The 20,568-nt window shown below is 46.5% G+C and overlaps 1 protein-coding gene and 1 pseudogene across 1 annotated transcript in view; both read right to left on the bottom strand.

Moving 5' to 3' along the window:
• The window catches only part of CTDSPL (CTD small phosphatase like), a 124,230-nt gene that overhangs the window by 20,568 nt on the left and 83,094 nt on the right, over positions 1-20,568 (bottom strand). The window contains exons 2-3 of the mRNA XM_018066968.1: positions 10,309-10,463; positions 5,088-5,120 (exon numbers count right to left, since the gene is read on the bottom strand). Coding sequence (XP_017922457.1) covers positions 5,088-5,120; positions 10,309-10,463 — 188 coding nt within the window. The remainder of the gene's footprint in view (positions 1-5,087; positions 5,121-10,308; positions 10,464-20,568) is intronic.
• LOC102191563 lies at positions 7,099-10,298 on the bottom strand (annotated as a pseudogene).

The following is a 20,568-nucleotide window of genomic DNA, read 5'->3' as shown; positions in this document are numbered from 1 at the left end:
TAAAATAAAAAATTTTAAAAAATTTTCTATTTCACAATTATGTAATAAAAACACATTCTGATTGTAAAGAATATAGACATATAAAATGCAAGTATTCCCTCTTCCATATCCCCCATTCCCTTCCCCAGGTGCCCCCCTTTTTAGTTTGGTGTGTATCCGCCTAGACCTTTTTCTATGCATTTATAGACTAAAACAACATTTTAACTTTATGTAATTGCCAGCCTGGAAAATAAAGATCTAGAACTTCTATCCCGAGCATATCTGAAAACATCAAAGATCTGCCAAAAGTGGCTCAGTTATTTTCCAAGCTCAAGAATAAAAATTACTTTCTTTGCAGATTTAACCCACACTTTACAAGCATTCTCTGAGTTACCAGTAAGGAAGAAGCCTTCCCATATTATTTTAAGAGAAAAAAGAGTGAGTGGGGTGAGAGGCATAATAAGCAAGCTATTGATTTATCATTTGTGCTGCAGAGAACTAGGCCAGGCTGGGGCCATGCACTGTGCGGGGGGGCGGTGGGGGGGTGGGGGGCGGGTGGGTGGAGTTTCGTTAATCCTTAGCCTGGTTCCTAAATGCACGCAGCTTCCCAGAAAGCTCAGCTTTAGATTAATGCAAATTCTTCAGACTGAGGGTAAGAATTCTTCAGGACAGCTGCTGTGTCCTTGGAACATGCAAGGACACTACATAATTGCAGTCGTGTTTTGTGACTTCAGTGATCTGCTCAGGTGATGCTTGAATCATTAACTAAAAAATGTCCTGAGGCAAATTTTCTCTCAGGCCATCATAAAGCTGAAGAATAGGAGAAACACCAAGTATATAAAAAAGAGCTTTTTCTGAACATGATGATTTGTTCCAAAGCATGGGTGGGCATGGCCAGGGTGTGGGAATGGCGGCAAGAAATCATGGGGGGTGAGGGAGGGGGCAGGTCTGGGGAGGGTGCTCACACCAGTGATCTTCCTGGGAGTGGAAGTGAAAGTCCTGTTTGGTCATAAACTGGCAGCCAGGAATAGTTGATCTAAGGCGCTCACCCCATAGCACACTCTCGCAAACCTTAAAAATGCAGTGTTCCTCCTGGGACACGGATGGTGGTCTGTGCACTTGAGGTTTTGGGCGCTGAGTCTGCACACTGTCCCCCACCATCCCCATACCTCCGAGCTAAGGGCAGAGTCTCAGGGCTGTGGGCAAAGCGGACTCGGCACCACCTCTAGTGAGAGGAGCTGCTCTGCTTAGATGCTTTTCATAAGGCTTGCTGTTTATAAAAGGCTTAGTAAGCCAACAGCACAGAAACATAACTGTTAGAAAACAACTTTCTCCTCTTGTCTTTCAACATGTTTATGGCTCAGCTGCACTGTCTCACTGGTGCTAGGAGCACCAGGTTGTCTGTTATTCCAGCAAGAGTGTGGAACTACGGGGTTAGGTCTACACTGGGGCCAAAGCACTGAGTGCTCACGTTCAGCCTTACCACCAAACTTTACTGTTTCCGAACTGTTCCTCTGTCTTTTTCCTTACCCTTCGGTACCTGACTTGTACCAGACAGACCATGAGGCTTCTGATTAGGTGTACAGAGGGCCTCAAGCCCCAGCTCCCAATTGGGAGACAAATGTTACTAAGTGGTACGTTTAAAACCAAGTCCAGGTAGAGATGTCACTTCCAATAGGTGTATAAAAGATGGGTTACTCAGTACATGATGCTGGGACAACTGACTAGCCATTTGGAAAAGCAAATAAAGCTGGATCTGGGTTACCTGGAAAAGCAAACAAGGGTGAATTTCGACTTCACACCCTACATCAACATAATCCAGATGGATCAAAGATTTAAGTGTGATAATGAAATTGTTAAAATACTAGGAGAAGATGTGGGTCACAGTCATAGAGTGGGGAGATCTTTCTAAGCATGATGTAAAGTTCAGAAGCCATAAAAGACAAGATGAACACATTTCCCTATACAAAATTAAACTTCTTTGTGGCCAAAATGATTGTGGACAAGCCCGAAAGATACATCATAAATTTAGGGGAGAGTGCTAATTTCCTTGAAATTTGAAAAGATAACAGTATAAACGAATAGGGAAGGAGAAATACAGATGTACAATAAACTTGTAAAAAGATGTTCATATTCATTCAGGAAAAAACAAAGCAATAAATCAATACCATTCTTTACTTTTAGATCAGCAAAGATTAAAATATTTCCTAACTACCATTTTTGATAAGGGGATGGACTCTTGGTGGGAATTTAAATTAGGTTTTTAGAGGATAATTTGCCTTTAATCTACCAAAATATACAGTATACCCTTTGACCTAGCATTTCCACAACTAGGAACCGATCACCTAGATACTATCACTCAGGTGCACAAACACACAAGCACAAGAATATTTATTTTTAAGAGCACAGAAGTGGAAACCAAGTAAATGCCATCAACCACATGTAAAACAATGAGGCAGCTTGCTGAGGACTAATATCTGGAAAGACATTCACGGTATCCTGCTAAAAGCGAAAAACAATTTGTAATACTCTCGCTTGTTTAAAGGTGCTTGTGTTGATTTAGACAGTTTTTGGAAGGATATACAACAAATACTAGAAGGGTATTCTAAGGAGTGAGATCAAGTTGGGGGATTTTCTTTTCTATTTTAATCTTTCAGTATTTTTTTTAAACCATGACTTTGAATAATGAAAAAATATGAATGAGGGCTTCTTTAGGGGCTCAGTGGTAAAGAATCTGCTTGCCAACGCAGGAGACATGGTTTTGATCCCTGATGTGGGATGATCCCTCACGCCGTGGAGCACCTAACCCTGTCTACCGCAACTACTGAGCCTGTGTTCCAGCGCCCGTGCTCTGAAACAAGAGAAGCCACAGCAGCGAGAAGCCTGCACACTGAAAACAGAGAGCAGCACTGCTTGCTGCAAGTAGAGAGAAGTCTGCACAAACAAATAAATATTAAAAGCTGTCAATGAAAAATTGAATAATGAAAAAACGAGCTTAGTAAAAAACAAGAACAAAATCAAAAGACCCAACCTGCACATGTAAACTACAGCATGTGAATAACAAAAGGGGGACTTGTGAGGGGAGCAGCAGCGATGGGCCTCCAGCTGGACCTCCTCTGGGCACCCACAGGCTCAGGGGGCACCTTTGTCTTCATGGGCTGGACAAGGTTTTTACAGGGTATGAGGACTTGGTTTGGAGGCTCAGTACAAACCTGGACTTCTGATCCTGTGGGGCAGTGCTTCGAGCTCTCAGGGGCTCTCAGTACTAACCACTGCCCTTTCTGGACCACAGGCCAGTGCTACTGTTTATGTGACCTGAAACTGAGACAAGTAGGTGCAGATTTTGCAGGGGACCCCAAGGCTCGAATCCTCTGGCAAAGCTGGCCTCCAGATGGGCCTGGGTTCAGTCTTGCCTGCTACACAGCCAGCGGAGGTCACATGGTCTCCATCAGTGGACCTGCTTTTCTGGAGGTGATCATTCAAAGATGTGAGTTACTTTGGGTAGGCTTTGTTTTCCTGCAAAGTATGTCAGATTCTTAAAGCCTGACCCAGTGTCTCACATGTAGGGAACAGTCTGCAGTTTACTGACCTAACACTGAGCTAAATTACAGAAGATGTCTTTTCCCTCTTGGCTATTTTATTCTGGGACTCTAGAAAGAGATTTGTGGAGAAAGGGTCATTTGTCTCAGTAGAGTGTTTGCCCTGACAAATACTTTGATATAGCACTTAACTTTATAGATAGCTGTGAATTAACTCTGGGAAAAAAACAGAGCTATCAGAGTACCAGAGGTAGAGGGACAGAGGCCACCTGTTGTCATCTGTTGAATGTAGACATGCTTGCAGGGAAAATACACAAAACTACTCTATTATAAAGATTAAAAAGAGACGCCTGGTAGCAATCCCACTGGGTACCCTACTCAAACACTGGATTAGAAGCTATACTGATTGATCCATCTTTTTGATCCAAGTCAGTTCCCAACAAAGCCTAAACCCTAGGCATGCTGGCAAAGTCACAATCACTCCACAAACTCATGCAATCTGCAAATCAATGCAGAGTTAAAGTTCAGGAAAAAATTCTCAAGTGATATCCACTACCAAATTTGGAGTCAACCTGTACTAATGAAATCCATCGTTTCTTTCAATGTAAGATCAGTATCTCTTGGATGCTCCCAGAAAATAATGTTAAAAAGCCCAAGGAAAGACAGATGAACAGACTTCAATCAGACAATCTGAATCAGAATCTTTATGGATTAGGATACCAGTATCAGGACATCTGAAAAAAAAAACAAAACACCTAAGTCCTTCTCTAAGGAGACAGACTGTTTGAAAGATCTTGTTTGGTACTGGCATCTCAACTGCAAGTTTCTTTTGGGAGCTGATCATTGACCGAAGATCAATGCTTCCTGCTGGCTGGCCTCGGGCTACCTGGCTCAGCTGCCAAGAGCAGAAGGAAGAGGAGGGGCGGTGGGGACAACCTGTGCTGGGCTCAGACTCTGGTCAGTCTCCTGAACTCCAGGACAGAAGTTGGTGGCTCAAGGGAATACCCAGCTGCAGCAGAGCTGCAGGACAGCCAGCCTGGGAGAGTCAGGGCGGAAGCAGGGAATGGGGCAGGGGTGGTCCTGCAAGGTCTGTGAATATGATTGGGCTGATTTTTCTGATGGAGCCATAGCCAAGCTACCGACACTTGAGCAATCAGAAATGGCCTGCTCCCCTGGGAGGGGGGTCTTGGGAACCTGGTACCACTGAGACAGAACCTGTTGCAAAGAACCTCTTTGGGACAAAAGTATGGTCTCCCAGTCTATGGGGTGTGGGGGAGAAGGATGTGTGCTGCCTTAAACTTATTCAGGAGGCCCTTCTCAGAGAGAAAGGTCAGAGTTTGGTTAATAAATGCTGGTTGCCTTGCTGTTCTTGAGAAAGTTCTCAGGACTTCCTGCTAACAGTTTAAAATGTAGCTTCACTCCCCTGCCCCCCCAAACACAACAGAGCTCTTTATACCACGATTAAAAAGCTCAATATAAGTCAAATATTAAAAAAAGTCTTTTATATTAGTAGGCCCACAGCTACAAGATTCTATGAGTGTTTAAATAAAATTGGATAAATATACATACACTTGGTATGGGAATGATCTGCCTCTGGTCACCCTAAGGAGAAAGAAAAAACAAAATCATTGTCAGGTTTAAAGAGAAATAGATCATATTCTCAAAAGAAACTTCAAAGTACTCTTGAGTACTGCAGCCATATGACCTCCTGTTCTCTGCACCTTGGTGGGATTTAATGAGCAGGAGGAACCCAAGAATAGTCCTCAGTTACTAGGCTCCCCCTCTGCCTCCCAGCCACTCCTTCCCCTGACAAACCAGGCCAGGTTCCTGAGGCTCATAAGTCATCCTGTTTATTTAAATAGTGCCTCCTTTACTCCCAGGAATTTAATCCTTAATTGAAAAGGAAAAAGGAAAACCCATACTTTACTTTGATCCATAAATCTCTCTAATAACTCACCTGTTGATGCTTGTAAGTAAGTTTTTCTCCAAAGACTAAAGCCTCAAGTCAATATGATACACAGGGAAATGGAGACAGTCTAACCAGATTCTGAGGATCCCCTGGCCACTTCTGGCCCTCTTCTAGGGGAGGACTGGGCAGATGGGACAGGCATGGTGCAAGGAATACCCTCCAAGGACACAGGCAAGGGGGACAGCTTTCCCATGAAAGGGAACAGAACCTGTATTGGTGGGGAGTGTTCAGAAAATTCAGGTCCCAAGAAAGGGCCTCAACCATTCCTTATCCCCAGAATGCCAGTCACTCTAAACTTGGTCCATGGAAACACTTCATATCAGCATCATTGAGAAAAGCTAATAAAAAATCAAATTTATCTCCACTGAGAATTTCCAGTTTCCGTGTTTCTTCTTCTTTTTCAGCTGATGAGATGGGAGGCAATGAGTCACAGCACCATGGTCCCTGATGAGGAGGTGCATCGTTTGCAGTCTTCCACATGGAAGGATTTGTGAGAGTGTATCCTTCTTTTTCGCCTCACCAGGCCAATTAATAACGCCTGCTCTGACTCTGGCCATAAATTTGAGCTTTTTTCTATTACTCAAGCTCAGTCAGAGCAACAAGAAAAGTTTCAGCAAAGGAGGAAAAAAAATCTCCCAGAATTATGGGATGGATTTATTTATATATTATGGGATGGATTTTCCTGTGGCTCGGACGGTAAAGTGTCTGCCTACAATGCGGGAGACCCAGGTTCGATCCCTGGGTTGGGAATATCCTCTGGAGAAGGAAATGGCAACCCACTCCAGTACTCTTGCCTGGAAAATCCCATGGATGGAGGAGCCTGGTAGGCTATAGTCCAGGGGGTCGCAAAGAGTCAGACACGACTGAGCGACTCACTTTCACTTCTATCCTTCTTTATTCAGGGGGGTCACTGGGGACAGGGGTCTCATGAGAAGAAGTCAAACCTGACTGACACAGTGGCAGATGGCTGGTACCTTTCTGATCTCTGCTCCAAGAACCATTTAGCAACTTTTGGATTATCTCCAGTCCCTCGTCATCACCTCTGCGGTGTGACAGTTGCTCTTGTTTCCTCCTGACGTACTCTTGACGGCTCTTTCCTTCCTCAGGACACTGGGGGCTTGTCTTAAGGATTCACAACTGCCTCTGTCATCATTAAGGGCAGAGGTGTGCTATTCTCCAACATAACAGTGCAATCAAATAAAGTCTCAGTTTTCAAGAACTTATGCAGAGAAGTACATTTCAGAAGCTTTTAAATACTATGGTCCTAACATCTGGAGATTGGTGGGACAGATTTTAACCAGAGGCTCACAAGCCCATTGGGTCACTGTGGACCCTCTCAACCCTGCACTGCTGACATTCGGGGCTGCCCTGTGCTCTGTAGGGTGCTCAGCAGTATCCCTGGCCCAGGCACTAGATGCCAGTAGAAACCCTGGAGCGTCGACAGCAATGTCTCTGAGCGTGTGCGTGTGCGTGTGCGTGTGTGTGCTCAGTCTTGAAGTTGCATCTGACGCTTTGTGATCACATGGATGGTCGCCCACCAGGCTCTTGTGTCCATGGGGATTCTCCAGGCAAGAATACTGGAGTGAATTGCGATTTCCTCCTCCTGGGGATCTTCCTGACTCAGGGATTGAACCTGCTATCTCCTATACTGACAGGTGGATTCTTTACCACTGACCCATCAGGGAAGCCCCACAATGTCACCAGACACTGTCAAATGTTTACTAGGGGAAACAGTCATCTCCAGTTGAGAACCAAAGTGCTAGTGGGGAGATGGCAAACAGCCCCCGAACACAAGTGCATCTTTAGACTAAGTGAATGAATCAGTGAGGTGGGAGGTAACACCCACTAAATGGTTACTTTGGAAGGGCTTGAGGAAACACAGACCACGACCAAAGCTGCTACCTTAGACAGGTATCTGAGCTTGAGAATGACCCTAGAGGTTTATGTGTGTGTGTGATCACGGGGCGTGCATGGTGAATAAGCATCTAGCAGTGGCATTCACTTTGCCTCACCCTCAGTAGTCCTCCATGGTCTTTGCCATTGGAGTCTTCAGAGTGCCAACTCCTCCTCGCCTCTGGCCAGGGGCTGTAGGCACTTTCATACTTTCATTTTGGGGCAACTGGTCTTCAGTCCAGGCTGTAATCGCGACAGTTGCAATGGCTGTCCCACCAGGCCACTGCTCAGAAGCTTTTCTCGAGGACACAGTACATACACAGGGTGCACGGAATCGTTCTCTCCTCCTCCAGCAGGCTGAGCTCAAAGAGGCAGAGACTGCCTGGGAGGCAGTGGTAGAGACAGGCCTGCAACTGGCCTCCACATCTATTGAGCCTGGGCTTTACGTTCCAGTGTCCTGATTAGGCAAGTGCAAAGGGCAGAGCTGCCCCACTTTGACATGGGCTCTTTCTACAGGGTCTGGTCTCACGCACTGAAGGGTCATGGACTATGCAAGTGATGCACTATTCAGGGTGAATGCTTTAAAAAGCCACGCTGACAAGTGTTAACCGAAGGACATTTCCACGAACAAACACTAGGTCCAGCTAAGTCCAGCTCTGCTGCAGGAGATGCCTTTACTTTAAAGACCTTTATTCTCTGGTAGATACAGCCAAGGGCTCCAGGAAACCTTCCAGGAGGAAGGTTCTTCAACACCACCTTCTCAAGCCATTCATCTAGGCAGGTATTCATTAAACAAAACTTACTATGACAGCAGTGACTTCTCTCTCTCTCTCTCCAAAATGATTGTACCCATGAAGAAGCTATTGACTTTGCATTCGATTTTTCCAGCTTGGCTCATTTCCCAAAGTTCAGGCTTTGGAATCTAACATGTCTTCTTCAGTGTTTAACTAGTTCTTTGTCAGCAGAAGGGGCTGGGACTGTCTCTCCACACGTGAACTGATCTTTGACATAAATCACGTTCACAAGGAGAGAGCAGCTAGGCCACGTTGCCATGTCTTCCCTGTTCTTCAAACCTTCCTTGATGGTGCAGAAATTCCCACATGGGCAGGAGTAGAAACACGTCCCAGAGTCCTTGTCATATTGGAAGTCCTCAATCTTCACCTTGTCATGAAACGTGGCCATTGTCACTGGGCCAGCAGAGGTCTGTCACTTCCACGACCTGACCCAGGCCGGGGCAGGTCCAACTTCAAGGGCGCTGGCCCAGTTGGGCTAATTCTTCTCCTTTCGTTTTTTTTAATCCTCTACAGGCCTAGGATACAAACTATGTTCCCTTCATTAACAGGAACTCTCTACAGCAATGCCTTTCAAACGGTACAAGCTGACAGTTTCAGGAAAGTACACTGAGGGGAGATATCAGAATACAGGGCTGCGACAGGGCTTACAGGCAAACTTCATTATACAAATTCTACTGACATAGTTTTCCACATCAACAGAGGGTAAGGTTTAGTATCTCTTGAGGCAAGTTATCTTTCATTATATTTTTCCAAAAATTTCTCAGCTCTTCTTAGATAGTTTTTCTTCTATGTCAAGTCTTCCTATTCAGAAACACAGCACATTTCTCAATAAATAAGAGCCACCATACCAAAAGCTTTTAGTGAACTCTCATTTTTCGGTAGTATTTTGGGTTTTCAATGCAAATAATCATGCCATCTGCAAATAAAACTGGCTTCCTATCTTTTCCATATTCGTATCGATCGTTTCATTTTTTAAATCCTATTACATATATTAGCCAGAACTGCCAATGATTTTCCTATGTTGTTGGCCGTTTATTTTTAGAAGTCAGCTTTTTATGATGCTCAAATGATATTCTACTATGTCTCTGGCTGTACTGTTGACTGGTATGTAAAGGTTTATGGCTACTATATATTTCATGTATTAGATGCTGTAACATAAAATGTCCCACTTTCTCTTGTTTAATGCTTTTGGCCTTGAATTCTGTTTGTCTGATTTTAACATTGCCACTTTTGCTTTCTATTTATTTGATTTGCTTTGTATACTTTGCCCATCTCTTTATTTTCTACCTTTTTTTTTGATATTACTTTATGTTGGATGCTGGGTCAGAAACTAGTAGCCACCTGCTCTGTAAGTCATTAGCACTGTTTACCAAATAATTCCAGCTCTCTTTCTGGGCACATGGTAGGATTATTCTTTCATGCTCTTTGAAGTTAAGTATAATCATGGGAATTGCTTTGGCCAATAAAAGTAAGCTGAAATGAGTCTTGTTACCTTTGAGTGAAAACTTTAAGAGCCAATGTGATTTACATATTCCTTTTTTTCCTGATGTTGCATGAGATTACTACTGTTATCCCTGCTTCCTTTTGGCTTATACTTCTGTAATTTTTTTTTTTTGCTCATTCTCTTACCTTGAACTGTTCTGAATCATTTGGTTTTGAATATGATGTCTGTTAGACAGCATGTGGGTAGAACTTGTTTTTACCTATTGTGATGATCTGACATAAAATGTTTTATTTGATATGTATAAAAGAATATATAACAAACGTTTATGACTAAACAGGGTAGTTAAATCCACTTAAATTATTATCTGCTTTTTTCCAAGTTTCTGTTTCTCCTCTGGACTTTTCATTTCTTTGTCTGTTCCTGGTTCTTTAACTCTCTATTTCATATGTTCAACCTCCCACAACAGAATGTGATAAAAATGTGAAGTGACTCTTCTAACTCGCATCAAATATGTTCTTTCGTTGTGAAATAGGAATGACTGACACATCCTGTAACAAAATGATGAACTTTTTTGGCAATTTCAAATCTTTAAGTTAATGGCTGTACACATACTGTCAGAGAGTCTTCCTAAGGGTGTTCATCAAGGATGGGACAGAGACCCCGTGGCGGCAGTTGAGCATCTGCACTGACCTTCTGGAGCCCACCGTTCTCCTCCACCAGCGGCGGAAGCACGCCGGGGCTGCTGCCTGGCGGGGCCTCCACATTGTAATCACGGAAGCAGCAGAAGAAGGAGCTGAGGATGCTGCGGCTCCTCTGCTTCTTCAGACTAACGTTGCACTGGGAGGCTGCGAAAGAGAAACGGCACAGTGTGGTCAACTGTAATTCGATGATACCCGAGACCAAGTCACGACTGGAAGACGAAAGGTACCAGGACGTCCCTCTGAGAGACTGCTGTGTGACTCCTAGAGGGCAGGATGGCTGATGAAGTCCAGTCCTGCTGGCTGGACAGAACTCCCCTGACCTTGGCCCAGTGGGGGCTGTGTGCTCATTAGCCGAGCCATCCCCGGGGTCAGGTGCCATCTGCATTCCTGGGCCCAGCATATAAAGTCCTTCAACCTTCGCACAAGCTCTACTTCGAAACACAGGTCCTTGCAGGCACAAATCAGATCTGATCCTTGCTGAGAAGCAGTTCTCTGTGAAGTGTGAAGAAAGACTCACTTGGAAACTGGGTTCCTGGATGCTCCCTGCTCACCACAGCAAGACTAACTTCATGGGTAAAGAAATAACATGTGCGAGGGCACGAAGCAGTCCTCTTCTTAAATTCTGCCACTTGCCAAGAAGCTGATAAGAGCCTGGACCTAGAGAGCCTAGGGGTGGACGCTTCCGTCACACTTAAAACAAACTGCAGGAGAGATGGCACAGAATGCAAGGGTTGGCCAGGACAGAGCCCATCTTCATGAGACCCAGGGCAACACTGTGCCACCCACTCAGTCCCTGGCCTGCAATGGACTGAGGCTCCAGAGGGAGGGATGGGTCCTTTCTGTTATCCAGGGCTCACAAGACAAGCCGCCACAAGTCAGAAATAAAAGGCAAAAATTAGTGCTGATGAGAAACACGCCTCCGGGGGGGACGCTGACAACCTGGAGGTGCAGGAGCGTTTTGCCTGGGAATGCAGTCCCACCACATGCCACATCTGGGTGGGTCAGCAGCATTGCGCACAGGCTACCGGCACAGGGCCCGTGCTGGGGGCTGGTGGGAAAATTACCACTGCAGGAAATTGTTTAGAACATGTGCTATTCTAACTGGGTGTCCATCTCTCCCACAGAGGGATTCTGGCATGATTCCTCTTTGTACACCCGAGGGATCTGTATAGTACCCACCCTCTCAAGAGATCACAAAATCTTTGCTGGAAGTCTACAGGCACACTTCTGCCAGCAGTAAAACCAAATGCATTCAGGTGGAAATTCTGAGAAAGGACAGAAAGGCTGTTTTGCCAGCAGCTCGACAGGCCTGGATGGTTTCTAGTCAGGGGTTGGGCAAATGGCCTAGGAAGTATGAAGTTAAGATCCTCAGTGGGAATCCCCTGGTGGTCCAGGGGTCAGGACTTGGGAGCTTTCATCGCGGGCAACTGGTTTCAATCCCTGGTCCGGGAACCAAGATTCTGCAAGCCACAAGGTGTGGCCGGGGGAGAAAAAAAGATTTTCATTCACTCAAGATGAACTTGAGAACCATGAATCTTTGGAACACCTGGCTATTTTTTTTCCTTATGAACCCTCAGGTGTATGTCAAAGTGAAGTGGAGTGAAGTGAAGTCGCTCAGTCGTGTCCGACTCTTTGCAACCCCATGGAAAAGGGCATCCATTTTCTCATTTCAGGCTCCACACGCCTGGCCCGACCAGACCAGGCCACGGGGACCACCAGGCACAGGGACCTCCCGCGCAGCAGAGGTGGCAGCAACAGTGACCACTATCCCCAGGGCTGGCCTGCTGGGCCGAGCACGTCACAATTCTTATCTCAAACCACCCTCCTAGCCACCCAAGGAGACAGGTGACTGCCTCTACCTCACTGCAGCTAGGAAGTGCTTGTGCTGGGACTCAAACACAAGTGGGCCTGTTTCCAGAGCACGTGCTTTCCCCATGCACCACGCCAAAGACAATCCTGTAACAGCTCGGGTCAGATTAAGACAGAGGGAATACGCCAAATGGGGAGAAAAGCATGGCCATAAACTCATATTTAATATAAATGATTGCTTAAGCTGTTCTGTTGTTACTACGGGTGTTTTAGTTTTTATGGCTCACTCAAATAACTTAGTCAGAGGAAGAAAAAACTGTCTCTTCTCTGGGTGATAGTACATTTCTCTACAAATAAACAAGCTGTTTGTTCCTATCTTGGAGACAATGAGCTGTTAACACCCGGGCTGGGCAGTAAATAGCTCTGTAAAACTCACTTTCCTGGATCCTGTTTTCATCAACAGATCACATAAATCTTCCCCATAACTAACAAACTAACAAGCTAACCTATATATTAAAAAAATTCCTGACTCTGGAGATCATGAGCTACTTATAACTTTCACCATATGATTACTTGCCCGTTTGGCAGCCACAAACAGGACTGCGGGGTTACTATTTGCTCGGGTCACTTGGCAAACCATTGCCCCCGATGGGGAAATGGCAGCTCACTCTGCTCCCTGATCGGTACAGGAAGAGGTGAAGCAGCTCAAGTGGTCTCACGTCCAGGGCTGTGGGAGGGTCTGGGCATCTTCCTGCTAAATAAGGTCAACGTCAGGGCCTGCAGGAACCACCTGGAAGCTGGGGGTTCTGAATCGTCTAATCACTCTTGGGCTGGGCTGGTACTCTCAAAAGCAGGCTAGCGGGGGAAATGGATGGATTTCCTGAGGACCAGTATGAGCATCACCCCGCCCGTGACCCTCGCTTCCCTGAAAAGGTCAAGGCAGACCCTGCTGCCTTCCACCCCAGTGGCCGCCTCTCCACTGGCTACAATCCAGAGGCCCTTGATTTACTCATAAGCCTCTGCTAAAAGGCTTTCACAGTTGATGTATGAAATCAAAATCTATGTTGCCATGGAAAAATGTTTACAACATTAGGTCGAAAAAGCGAGATAACTGTATATATGACTTGATCATAGTTGTGCAAAACAAACGAAGAGATTACAATAGAGAAAAGCCTGGCAAAATATATCTATCAATGTTAATGGAAATTGTTAGATATGAGTATTTACATTTCTTCCTTCTGTTTTTCTAAATGCGTGATGGTTATTATATTTTACTCTAACGTTTTAGAAAGAAAATCGTCTTGTTAAGCTTTCTTTCAGCAACTTTGTAAAGCTCAGGAGAAACCACATCCTATTCCTAAACTTAACCCTTTAGACTTATTCCTCTGCTTTCTATTCTGGGAGGTTTGAAGGGAAAAGCAGGAGAGGGCAGCACCGTAAGCCCTGCAGGAGGCAAATGGCCTGGCTGTGGTGGCCCACACTCACCCCCAGACGGCGACATCGCCAGCAAGGAACACACCTACCACACCAGATGAGGCCGTGTGAAAAGAAGGCGCCAAGTCCGTGGCCTGCCCCAGCAGAGCGCTTCCACCGCCTTTCTCACCTGGCAGCCCACCTGGCCTCTCACCGTCCCTGGACACACAGGCGGCCCTGCTCCTTCTCTTTGCTTAGTCAAGACTCGGCCTCTCACCACCTGTCTTCACTCGCCCCTTTGAATGTCCCTACTGATAACAGGAGAGGTCTCGTGGTGGCCCAGGGGGCCAGAAGATGGTCTGTATCAGAATTGTTAACAGTAAGATATTAAAAAAAGACAGTTTAATACACACACTGAGTTTAAGAATATTTTGGAGGAGTAAAGGGATAGGAACTTCAAACATCAGTCTCAAACATTTCATAAAGATACCCATGTTTTATCAGTTTAGGAGGCAAACATCATCAAAAATCATTCCAAAGCTTTCTGCTGCTTTTCCCTGGATCATCTTCCTGCTCCTCTCCATGCCCACGTGTGCACCTGACTTCTGGTTTCTCTCAGGAAGACTCTTCATCACACTCCACCCTACCTCCTGCTCCTCCTTTCCTCATTCCCCACTTCTAAGAACATCCCTGTTCTTCAGGGGCTGGTTCAAAGCCTACCTCTTGGAAGAAGCCTGTTCCAGTGAAAGGGGTTTATTCCTCTGCCACTGAGTTACCCAATAAACATGTGCATGTCTAGGCTACATCTTCAGCCCATTCCTCTCTCCCAACTTCCAGGCCACTTTATCCACCTGCCCGCCAGACAGATGTCGTCTCTGGATGCCTCCTATGAGCCCCTCACCCAGCAGGTCCCTTCTTCAGTTGGAGCACCAATCTCCTGGTATAAACATCTATGCTTCTCCCCCTCATTAAGTCACTGGTTTTGATATTCTTCAGTTCAGTTCAGCTGCTCAGTCGTGTCCAGCTCTTTGCGACCCCATGAATTGCAGCATGCCAGGCTTCCTTGTCCATCACCAACTCCTGGAGTTCATCCAAACTCATGTCCATTGATATTCTTAGCAGCTCTTAAACCTGTCCACAACAATGCCCTGGCTCTGTCACATCCCAGCTAGGGCCCTCACCTTCTGTCTCTGGACCACTACGACAGCTGTGAAGCTTGTTTCACTGCTGCCGATTCTGAGTCCCATAATAACTACTGACAGGACCCACTGAGATGTAGCCTGACAAGTGAGGAGACGGTTTGGTGGTCCTAAGTGTGGCCTCTGCAGTCAGCTTCCCAGGTACTGCCTCGACTAGCAAATGTAGGTATGGGACCCAAGTTATATGTCTTAGGCTTATTGTGAGAGTTAAATGAGTTCTTACCAAGCACTCGGAATGATGCCTATCACAGGACAAGCGCTTCATAAATGTTAGCTCTTATTATTACCATGAGTCTCCTAAAAGCTTTTGCTTCATACAGGAGTGGGGGTTCTGCAGGTAAACCTTGGATCACAGGCTAGATTCCGTGGGTACACATTTGTTCCCTGGCACCTGACAATTAGGAGGCCCAACTTACTATGACAGATCTTGGTCACCTACACTGTAATTTAGAAATGCAAAACTAGAAAAATCTCAGAAGTGAGTTTACTCAACTGGAGAGGCAGAGATGAGAAAGGAAAAAGGAAGAAAAGGAGGGGTGAAGTGTCCAGATGAATGTTGTTGGTGCCTGTTCACCTGCTTTCCCTTAGGAAAAGAACAGTGCTTTCAAGATGAGGTGTCCGAGCACCCACTGGCTCAGCTCTCCTCCGATGGGCTCTGCGCCTGCCTGTCTGCTTCTCACCCGGGAGCTCCTTGCCCCTCAGTGTGCATCAAAAGGCGCACCCTCCCAGGTGAGGAGGCCAACAGACCCAACACGTCTCTCCTGCAGGCTCCCCTCCTGGGCCCTTCTATTCTGCCATCTCCCTCAGGCCCTGGCGTGCTGGTCTGTCAGAAGGACTGCCCCACTTTCTCCCTTAGTTCTGCTAAGGAAGATGTGCTCATGGTTGCTCCCAGCAGCTGTCCTTCTCTCCATACAGGTGTTTGGCCCCGAAAATGGACTCCCCTAGGGTAGGACTGGGAGATCCCTGGCAGGGCCAGATGGGGTGATCCTAAGACGCCTCCATTTCTCTGAGCAGCCCTGGGTAGGAAATGCTTCTCTGAGAAATCCTGAGAAAGGCTGTAAAGAGCTGGAGATGTTGGGTACGGGCCTCACTCACCTGCCCAGTGCCCTCTGACCATATGGGGAGTGTGTGACCTTGAGGACAAACAGGCACGGGGCTCTGTTTCCTGGGACACATTTTGAGAGCAAACGCTTCCCTCTTCACCGCCGGACTTGATATCACCGCAGCCCAGAAGATGAAGACCCTGCTTCCCACTCAGACACACCTTTCTCTTTCCCCACCAAGGGCTGGGGAGCTTCCACCCTCCAGCAGAGCAGATGAAGGGCTTTAAGAGTGCCTACAGATGGGGCAGCTGACGTGGGAGCAGAGATGGCTGCCTTCTTTGAGTCTTCAGTCCTCAGGGTAAGACAGGGATCATCCAAAATACCTCCCCAATCCCTCTGGGAAGACTGCAGGCCCAGCAGCAAGAACCAGTATCTTCAAAGCACCAGCTGCCGACAGGGTGTGTAGTAGAAACGCAACATTTTTGCTTGTCAGGATCCACCATCTGTCCTTCTGGTTAAAGTTCCACCACTCTCCCCCCAGCCAACTCTCAGTGCATCGCCACAGCCCGGCCAATCAGAGCTATGTGATAGGCTTAGGGATGGGCACGTGACCCAAGCTGGGCCAACGAACGTTAGCCCGGGGACTCAATGCTACAGCTACTGAAGGAGATGTTTTTTCTTTGCTGGTTTGCGAAACTGGCAGGATGTAAGCCTGGAGCCACTAGGGCCATCTTGGCCACCAAGTGAGAAGCACCTACCTGATCACATGAACCAACACTGGGGAGAAAGTAACTGAGCTGTGGAGAGGGAGAGACCTCAGACAACATCATCTGTGGACCTGGTTTCAATACACCAGAACTTTCTGGCATTTTAAGCTACATGAAAGAATACACTCTCTTTTTCTTTTAAGCCAGTATGGATTGGGTTTATGTTATTTGGAATGGAAAGGATTATCCCCTGAAGATGTGGGCTCCTAGGCATGGCAATGTAGAGACACTGATGAATCACACAGGCACCATCCTAACCTCATGATACACACGCCCAGGAGGAGAGACACGGGAATAAGCAATTCTGATACAGAACATTGACTGTTGTTACAGTGGGGTGGCCCAGGGCGTGGCTGGGGCCTGGAGAAGGGCTCATGGTCTAGATTTGGGGCAGGGAGAGTAGGAGTGATTTCTTAGGAGAAAGAAGTCTAAGAACTGGGCTAACAGCTTCATAAAATTGTTGGAGGGGGCAGGGAAGCAGGGAAATAGCAGGGTGTCAAGGCCCTGAAGTGAGAGGAGCATGAAATCTGAGAAATCAATGTGGTGAGGAGTATGAGACAGGGGTGAGGTCAGCAAGGCCCTTGTAAACCACGGTGATGAGTCTGGATTTGATCCTATGAACACGGAGAGTGATATGACCAGATCTGTACCGCATGTCATGGCTTTGACTTCCATAATTGGAACTACTGAATTTAAATTTTAGATTATGGCTGATGTAGGCTATCCATCCATAGAGAAGATTTCCAGGATATTTAAAAATCACAGATGTGGACTCTTTCTGTGCACCTAGAATGGAACTTATTTAAAAATCGACTTTAAATACAAGTTACACGGAAAGAAAATGGGCTTTAGAGGGACATTTGGGTTCAAGTCTCAGCCCTGCATTTTGTTTGTCAGTGTGAATTCATCTACCTAACCGACACCAGTAACATGAGTATACCTACCCTCCCAGGGTTGTTGCACGGACACAGTGAAAACAGGATATGTTTGTATATGAGAGCAAGTCTACCAGTGCCTTAAGATACAGCAACAAAAACTTTCGGTCTAAGCCCAGTGCATTGTTGCACTATGAACAGAAGGTAGCTTGTACCCAGACGACAGTACTCACAAAGACAGCCTGGCTTTAGGAGAAAACACGTAGGCAGACACATTTTGTTTTTGGTTATGTGAATTCTAAACTTAGAACGTGAAGAAGCTCTTTAGAACTCTACCTCCTATCTAGTGAAGGTTTCTTTGTATAATAATAATGATGTTAGAAAGTAAACAAGTAAGAACCAGGTCCACACGTGAAACTTAAAATAAGCCCTAGAATTCAGGCCTTTTCAAGGAAGTCTTACATGAAATATGATCAGAACTAAAGTGTCATAGTTAAAAGTATGGAATGCCATGGGGAGAGTCCACCGAGGCTGATGGTGGGGTTTGGTCCATCACTGGGACGAGAGGCAGAATGCACCACTGAACCCACAACCGGTGGGCGTAAGAGGCCGAAAAGGGCATTTCTTCTGATCATCCTGTTCTACTTCCTGACCTGACTGGCTCCCTTCTGTATCCAGACCCCAAAGCCAGCGTTTCCTAGGTACTGTGGTAGTTGCCCAGGCCGCACCACCACTGCCCTTTGACAATTCTTACGTTCTGACCTGGTTTCAATTCCAGATGTAGAGAGGCTTAGGAACCATCCCGAACCCCTGGCTGCAGAACCAGAATCTCTAGAGTCTACCCAGGATCAGGGCTTTGTATACCATCCTCTGTGAGCATCCCACCAACCATCCTTGTCTCTGATCTGGTCTATAACTCCTAGCGTCGCCCCGCCACCCCCATCTCTATATGATCAAAAGAGTGATTCAGGGTCAAGACAAAAGTAGCTGACGTGGGTGGGAATGTTTGCTGCTGCTGCTGCTGCTAAGTCACTTCAGTTGTGTTCGACTCTGTGCAACCCCAGAAATGGCAGCCCACCAGGCTCCTCTGTCCCTGGGATTCTCCAGGCAAGAACACTGGAGTGGGTTGCCGTTTCCTTCTCCAATGACTGTGAATTCATCCCTAGTCATTCAAGTGTCTCCCCAAGAGAAGAAACTGCACCTTGGCAGCTACAGGGGTCAAGGTTCACCTTTCGTTTCCACGGTGCCAAGACAGCCTGAGTGCTGGCACGGGGTCCAGACTGCCAAAGACCCAGTGTAACAGAATTTCTAGGAGAAAACTGACTTAACACACAAAGTCTACGGCTAAGGTGTCAAAGCACCAAAACCTGCCCTCAGAACCAGTTTCTTCCATGTCTCAAGCAGAACCGAGAAAGGTACTGCACAGTAGATTTGTGTCATCCACATTATTTACAGCAGAATATTAAAAATATGCAGACACCGATGTTATCAGAACTGCAAAACTGGACACCAGAGTTTCCCAAAGTAAGGCTATTTCTCTGCCCCTGTGGATGTCAGAGCATTACAACCCTGAAGAGGCCATACGACTGGATTTACAACCACATTACCACGGAAAAAACTAAACACACTTTTTTAAGGAAAGAGGGGGAGTTCCTCTCAAGGGTCAGCTTTTAAATGAATGCACCATTTCTTCTCTTCCAGAATTGGGCTGCAATCTCTGGAATGCATCCCAGAGCCGTGGTTTGGAATGAGTGTCTAACAGGAAATTCTGGGCAGTCTATGCATACATTACATTCCTTTCCCACCCTGAACGAGTCGTCAACAAACACAATTTTCCTCTGTTGGAATAAATTGGGAGGTGTGGGGGTGGGGAGAGGCCAGGGCGCAGACCGTGCAGGGTTCAAAAGCAGATGTGGCTGCTGAGAATTCAAACATCTCTCGCTCCTAGAAAAAGGACTTGAGTCACTTTTTGAGATGTCCCATCAGTCCCGACTCTATCTGCAAAGGATCGATTTGCCCAGGGAATTACACCCTCCACTCTCTGAAGGAAACGTGCCTTTGGAAGCTCTTTTTCCTGCTGCAACCTGGAACTGGCAGTGGTTCCTCTAGCAGTGAGAAATCAAGGCGGGGGGCCGGCAAGGGCTGATGGCTAAGAACTGGGCAGGAGAAACCCTGGTGTCATCCTCCAGAGATGGGAGGATGTGCTTCCCCTGTTCATAGTTGGTTCCTAATAGCCCACATCAGCTGAGTGCCTTGTTTCTGTGAGCCCCTGACACAGCTCACCTGTGGCCTTCACGATGTGCAGTTGCCCATACCATCACCCCATTTTCCGATGAGAAAATCAAGGCTCAGAGTCCATACGAGTATGCAGGGAGGGTTCTGGGGTTCAAAGCCAGAGCAGCCGGCTGTAAGGCGCCTGGCCTCCCCACCTGTTTCCCTGTCTCTCCCCAGCACTTGATGGATTTGGGTTTTATTTCCAGGGAGAAGCTCTGAATATGAGGCTTTGGACCACCTGCCTTCACTCCAAACACTGTACTCTGAAAAGCCCAAAATGAACCTGTAACACTCCCAGCAGCCCTATTAGATGAAGCCAGACACACAGGCTGTGCTACTGACCCCTCAATGTCCCTGGGCCATCAACTCTGTGACAGCTTCCTAGGAAGCCTCTCAGCTGGGAATGCCCTTCCTGGCCTCAGTGCTTTTGCAAACCCCTGTGCCCACGTGATGCAGCTCCTGTTGCAGGGCTGGAGATACACTGGGTCTGTGTGGGTCTAGAATATGAACTCTTAACCATCACTGTACAGAGTCTGTTTTTCATACTGAAAGCCAAAATCAGTAGCGGAACAAAGGATTTAAACAGATAACACACTTATCTCGAGGAAGCAAAGGTTGACATTTAACAGTAATCAAATTAATGAAATGTTTAAACAACAAGGCCCAGTTGTGGATCTAATAAATGAGCAGAAATGATAAAAATAAAAACAGATAGCCAATGGTGGTAAGGTTTTGATGGCCTGGGCCCATTTACTCACACGTTGCTGGTAACTCTATTATCTGGAACAAGTCATATGAAAAGCAGGTGAGTGATGTGTCAAAGACCGTGCTGCACTCACACCAGCGGTCTGACCATCCAGCAGAGCAGG

This window comes from Capra hircus, chromosome 22 (genome assembly GCF_001704415.2).
Source record: "Capra hircus breed San Clemente chromosome 22, ASM170441v1, whole genome shotgun sequence".
Classification (NCBI taxonomy): Eukaryota; Metazoa; Chordata; class Mammalia; order Artiodactyla; family Bovidae; genus Capra; species Capra hircus.
This window is presented reverse-complemented; position numbering and strand designations above follow the sequence as displayed.